This window comes from Cyprinodon variegatus, unplaced genomic scaffold (genome assembly GCF_000732505.1).
Source record: "Cyprinodon variegatus isolate N-32 unplaced genomic scaffold, C_variegatus-1.0 Scaffold1082, whole genome shotgun sequence".
NCBI lineage: Eukaryota > Metazoa > Chordata > Actinopteri > Cyprinodontiformes > Cyprinodontidae > Cyprinodon > Cyprinodon variegatus.
Window position 1 is genome coordinate 242,404 of NW_015151535.1, and position 2,109 is coordinate 244,512.

Here is a 2,109-nt window from a genome sequence, read left to right on the forward strand (position 1 = left end):
AAGGTAAAATACATCTAAAAGCCAAAAAAAAAACAAATAAGGCCTAATAGGTATGTTCAGTCTTTTAAATGACTTGACAGTTGAGACCTGATAACAAGCTCTTCAAAACTGAAAAAAAAATGGATTGCCTATTGTACATGAAAGTTTCTGGTCATTTATATAGGCTAAACTTATAAGAACAACAATCATGTCAGCTAATTAAAATTGTGAAAACCAAGCTAAAGTAATGTAAAATAAAAATAAAATTAAATTCAAATTGAAATGTATTTCAAACTGAATGTTTGAGGAGAGTGTCCTCAGGATATAAATTACATAAGACTTTAGCACCATCCAAATGAGAGCCATTATTTCCTGTATTGTATTTTTTTGGTACTGAACACACTTGAGGAACAGAAGGAATTATAAAAACTAAAATTAAATTTTAATCATCTGATTAATAGAAGACTTGATTTTCTATCATTTAAAATGGTCCAAAAACAGACAATTTAAAATGGTACCAAGACAAAAAAATTTGAGTGGGAAAGAATGGACAAAATTAAAATAAATACGCTTGCTTTCTTCTCATTTACTGTCGGGAGAAAAAATATGAATTTTAAAAAAGCTCCATGTGATGTACTTCCAGAAATTTGTCCTACAGACTTAACTGAACAGGGCGGATCTTAAAGCTAATAGCCTTCAAGGAGTAGTCATAGCCCTTCCATGTGAACCACTCCACTCCAACAGCAAAGATAGTATTATCAGCCCCCCAGCGATAAACCCCATTAGGATTGTTATAATGACATTCTTTGTGCCAGAAAGCCCCCAAGAAGAGCCTGGCACAATTTTCAGGAATAATGTCCTGATCTTTGTCAAAGGTACTAAACTTCTGTCCATTGTGATAACTTAGAGAGTCTCCTGCAAGACAAAAAAAAAAATAAATAAATCACAAACAAAAACATGAGCCTTGAAATAAACTAGGAACCATTCAGGTTAAAAAGTCTTTGCATTTAACCTTTTTTAGTTTAAATCCCAAAATGAAAATAAATGTGAATAACTGACTTTAGAAGTAAGCAAATTATGAGGAGTGATTAAAGATTAGTAAAAATGCAGCTGTTCTATAACTCGCCTCAGTGGTATTATGGAGAACATTAGTGAGCCATTAACATCTTCATGGAAAGCAGTACAGTATGAATTATTATCTTCAACAAACACTGGGAAGCAGTTCAAAGTCTATACATGTCAACCTCCTGCAGGGAAAGACTCCTTAACATAAAGTATGAACAAAAAAGGAAAGTATTAGCCTGGCCTGTTATCTGTCACAACAAGTTTTATGCCTACTGATAGTTACGGTACCTAACTAGAGTCGTTACATTTCAATAATCGATTCAACCTAACTCATATCTGGCCACTAGATGGTTGTGAAAGAACTGATCAAACTTTGATAGAAAGATGCTGGGTGTTGCTCCTCCATGCAGCTGTGTGGGGTAATAAACCTGAGTACTATGTATGCATTATGAATAAGGCTCTCTAGGTTAACTAACTTGAGCTATTTTGTAAAGAAGATTGTTTAAGCAATTAATTCAGTGAACGTGCAAATTTGCTAGAGATGGTCCTCAAAATACAGTTCATTAGCCATGAAACATAGCTCTAAAAAATAAAGAATCAAGGGGGCTTAATGCAAATCCAAACTATTTGTGAAAAAAAATCTGTGATAAAATGTAACAATGATAGTAAAACCATGAACAATTATCTTGTGTTGATTAAAGCTGGTACCCACCTGCCCCACCATCACTGAATCCAGATACATGCAGAGTATATCCAAAAGATTCTGGGCCAACAGAGAAAGAGGAGTAACGAGCATAAACTTTATTTCCTTCAAAGTCCTCCATGTCAACCAGCAGCTCATACTTTTTTCTGAGACTGAGGTGGAAGAGATTTTCAAGACCTAAAAACAGAAACATGGAGAAACTGATCTCTCAGGCTGTTCATTTGGTTTGCTGGTTCTTTTTTTTTTTTTATCTCCATAACTATTAGTTCTAGGTCTCACCAAGCCAGTACTCTCCAGCAGCATTTCCAAAACCTGTCTTGTATTGATCCCAGGGCCTGTAGAAGTTCACTGAACCATCCATC

General features: G+C 34.7%; 1 protein-coding gene across 1 annotated transcript in view; it reads right to left on the bottom strand.

Moving 5' to 3' along the window:
- Positions 1-631: 631 nt before the first annotated feature.
- The window catches only part of LOC107101339 (microfibril-associated glycoprotein 4-like), a 13,422-nt gene continuing 11,944 nt past the window's right edge, over positions 632-2,109 (bottom strand). Inside the window, exons 4-6 of the mRNA XM_015400216.1 lie at positions 2,027-2,109; positions 1,757-1,924; positions 632-894 (exon numbers count right to left, since the gene is read on the bottom strand). The exon at positions 2,027-2,109 is cut by the window's right edge and continues 2 nt beyond it. Coding sequence (XP_015255702.1) covers positions 632-894; positions 1,757-1,924; positions 2,027-2,109 — 514 coding nt within the window. The remainder of the gene's footprint in view (positions 895-1,756; positions 1,925-2,026) is intronic.